The 3844-nt window shown below is 34.9% G+C and overlaps 1 protein-coding gene across 1 annotated transcript in view; it reads left to right on the top strand.

The window, feature by feature from the left end:
* Positions 1-451: 451 nt before the first annotated feature.
* Positions 452-3844, top strand: part of LOC109584632 (clustered mitochondria protein homolog) — a 7972-nt gene continuing 4579 nt past the window's right edge. The window contains exons 1-2 of the mRNA XM_020000445.1: positions 452-574; positions 620-682. Coding sequence (XP_019856004.1) covers positions 452-574; positions 620-682 — 186 coding nt within the window. The remainder of the gene's footprint in view (positions 575-619; positions 683-3844) is intronic.

The following is a 3844-nucleotide window of genomic DNA, read 5'->3' as shown; positions in this document are numbered from 1 at the left end:
ATTTGTGCCTATTTAACCTGAAAAAACCACCCCGAATTTAGAATTTTATTAAACCTGAAAACTGTAAGGCCTATTTAATAGTAAGTCATAACTTTTTTTTTGAACTTTTAACTCTACATGGCAATGATGGCCATATTTACAAAGTCACTGTTAATTTACATTTGACTGTAATTATTATAATTTTGCCACGTAATTTTTGAGCTGGTTTTCTGATAACTTACATGTTTGTGAATGTATGCTTGTTTGTATGTGTATTTATGTAGTAGCTTATAGCAAGAGTGGATAAGGAGGAGGGGAGAGTGTCTAACTGCCCTATGCTGCTAGTGATATGTGCGCATAGAAGTTTCATGGTTATTATTAGTACATTCCCGCATACCTTATTTAGCACAATAAGTGATAACTGCACTGAAGCCATAGTTGGGCATGTACTTAAGTTAACTGTAATATAAAAATGGCTGCTGAACTGAGCAGCAAGAGACCAGAGACCTTGGAAGCAGAATTTGACCTCACCTTGTTGTACCAGTCACTTTCTACCACTCTGAAGAGATTTGTAGTTTCCAAGCACACAAACCATGTTTGTTATTGACACATGAAAAGCTCTTTGATCATCCTCCTTTAGTCTGGTCCTTTTGGACCCGCAACATCAAGAGTAAGGATTATGATAGAAGTGAAGGAATATGTGGTACATGTACTTTTGAGATGGGCTGTTGATCTTAAAAACGAAGTATTACACATCTGAGTTCACTGGAGCAGAGGCTTCTGACTCTTGACTCCATGTCCTCTTTCTTGATGCATTAGGGCGCTTAGGTGTAGTGGCATGGCGCTCATCAAGATTAGATGCTCTCAATCTGTGTAACAGTCATGATCATCTGGATTGTGCTGTAGTTCTGACTCTTCCTCTTGAAACATCGTGACTACATGTGTGGGTGGGTGCACCATATAGGTTATTAAAAACACACCCATTTACTATCATGGCTGTTGATGTTTAAACAGGTCAAAGAAGGTGCTAAACAAACTGTGAAAGACTTCTACGCACACATATCACTAGCAGCATAGGGCAGTTAGACACTCTCCCCTCCTCCTTATCCACTCTTGCTTATAGTAATATATTAGTAGTTGATAATGATGATATTTGTTTAGTGTTCAAATGTAGTTGTGACTCAAGTTATGCTTTATAAGTTGTCTAATATCATTGGTGAAGTAGTGATATGACTATCAATCTTAATACTATTGTTAATATTTATTTTTGCCTTTTTGTTTTGTTCTTCTTTGTTTGTACTTTTTTTGTCTCCCTATTGTATCTCTAGTGTTTTGTGTCTTGGGCCACTATTTTTATGAATTTTATTTCACAATAATAATAATTTAATAATTGTAATAATAATAGTAATAATAATAAGTCCCACTTTAATATTAACGGTGCATAAATTGGGTTTATTTTTGCACTGTTAAAGGTTCAAAGTTTTCACATAATTATCATAAAGCTGACACTACCAAATGATTCCAAGTTTAATTTCTTTCTTGCAAAGTTTGAGAAGCCAAAAACTTTTTAGTCACATAAAATAAGTCGGGAGTTCTAGTATGATGAATTTTTCTTTCTTTAAGTTATATAAGTCATTAAAGTATGATTTCCAATGTCATTGATTGTTGACAAGTAATAGGATAGAAATCTATTGTTTGGCTTCCCTTTTGTAATATGTAGGTGTCTATACTTATAGCCAAACTATAATTGTAACTATACTAAGTATATTTACCTTTTTGCCCTTAAAAGAAAGACTTAAATTGACATAACCTTTTTCTTTATGTTTGAAAGTAGAATGCCAAATTTGTGTCAAAGGTTACGAAGATATAGTTATTGCAAGTAAGAGTGTCCGGGCACAGTATATTTCGTTTTTCGTTATTGATTGAAGGCTCTCGTTCATAGTGAAATTTAATCCTGCATTATTAATAAAGCAGTATAGGCTTCATCCAGATGGTAAAGGGTGTTCATCTATCAATAAGGGCTTGGAGTCTTTTTATGTTCCTCAAGATTAGCTTCAACAGTAGTGACAAGTAAGCTACAATCGAGGCTGTGTAAAGTGTTATGTTAATTGATTTGGGAGTGGTTACCACTATTGAGCCAGAGCCATACCTTGAAGTGAGATGGAGGATACCTCTGTGTAAGAGCTCTATATTCTGGTCAAAACTATACTCAGTCTACACGAAGGCGCTACACTTCTCTGAACACCGGAAGTGTAGGAAAGCATATGGTTTTCCTCATGCTGTAATGGATAGACTATTTTACTTATTTCTCTTACATAGATACTTGAACAGTGCTGTAACTAGCACCATTAAGAAAGGAGAAGTTGCTTGTTATAAAGAAACAAGTTTGGTTTTCATGTGCGAAGTTTAAGCAAAGATATGCCACCGTGAAAATTATTTGTTTAATAAGAATTGTTTGACTTTGATTTTTGTACAAATCATTCACAGACTACCAGGAACCTCTAAAGTCTTTCCATAGACTTAGGAAGGTGTAGTCTACATGTCCTGCTAGTTTCAATCTTAATGGAGCAGATATAGCTGTAGACAAAGTGCCGTAAACTTGGCCACAATTTGGCGACCTAAAATCCTTGATATACAAGAGCTGTTCTCCTTATTTACCATATACAGATAGAACCAACTCTCCTCCTTGCTATTATCAAGAATGAGCTTCATCTGTGCTTCTGTTTAGGAGATACACATCTACTAGCACAGCCACCGTCTTCACTTTTTAGCCACAAAGCAACTTTGATTTTTGTGCAAATCATTCATAGGGGTGCTGGGCTTGTGCCAAAGGGTCTGGTACTGTACTTAACTTTGCTTAATACATTGTGAGACTCCTCAGTTGCTGGGTCTTATTTTATTCAGGTAAAATTCCCCTCAAACTTGCTATGTTTTTCAGAAATTGCCTAATTATCAGCTTATCAGAGCTTATCAGCAACAAATGGTTCAAATTTTGAATGATTTTAATTATATTCATAAGCCATTGGCAATGAATATCATTTTATCAGTGACGTATCAGGAAGTGAAGCCATAGGAGGACCCTTTCACAATTGTGTAGCGCCTTCGTTTAGACTGACTATAGGGGCAGAACTTACACATTGGTTTTCCAGCCAACTAAAAATTATCTCTAAAGCAAGGAACAACTCATAAGGTAGCTAATGCCTTACTATTGTACTGCCATGTTTTTGTGATGTCTGGAGTTGTGTAGAATGAGGTATGCAGCTAGTACCAATACCTCAAAATATTATCAGGGTAAAAGAGAGTGTGTGTTTGGGAACATTGTTATGTTTAAAGTTTAAGCTTATTGAGTAAACTATTAGTAATTGGCACCACCCATTTTGTGGCACTTGTTTTATTTATGTAAACTATACTTTGCCATCTCATGAAACTGCAAAGTATGATGGCAATAGTTGCCCTTTATTTTGCATGATAGAGTCTACCCAGGGCCCTTATCTCTCAGCTTCATGAATGCTCTCTGTTTTATTTCTGTCTTTTTGTGTGTTTTTCTTGTTCATGTCTTATTCTTATTTGAAAGCTGGTAATGATAAACTAAATGACTGTAATGTACAACCTCAACTCAATGTCTGAGGTTTTCCTAAAAGTGTGTGCAATCTATTATTATTTTTTATAACAAAAAAGAGAAATTGTTATTTGCAATTATTATAATTTATTTGCTATACACATGTACATGTATGTAACAAGTAAATAAAAAACATTAAAAATGGAAAAGTAGTAGGATTAAATTGTAAAAAAGTAAAGAAACAAGAGGGTACTTGCAAACTGGTGATGTAAGAAATCCTACACCACTGCATGAAGAATAATTATA

Source organism: Amphimedon queenslandica, unplaced genomic scaffold, assembly GCF_000090795.2.
Source record: "Amphimedon queenslandica unplaced genomic scaffold, v1.1 AMPQUscaffold_13187, whole genome shotgun sequence".
In the NCBI taxonomy this organism is placed as follows: Eukaryota; Metazoa; Porifera; class Demospongiae; order Haplosclerida; family Niphatidae; genus Amphimedon; species Amphimedon queenslandica.
Note: the sequence above shows the minus strand (reverse complement) of the source record. Positions and strands in the feature narration are given on the sequence as shown.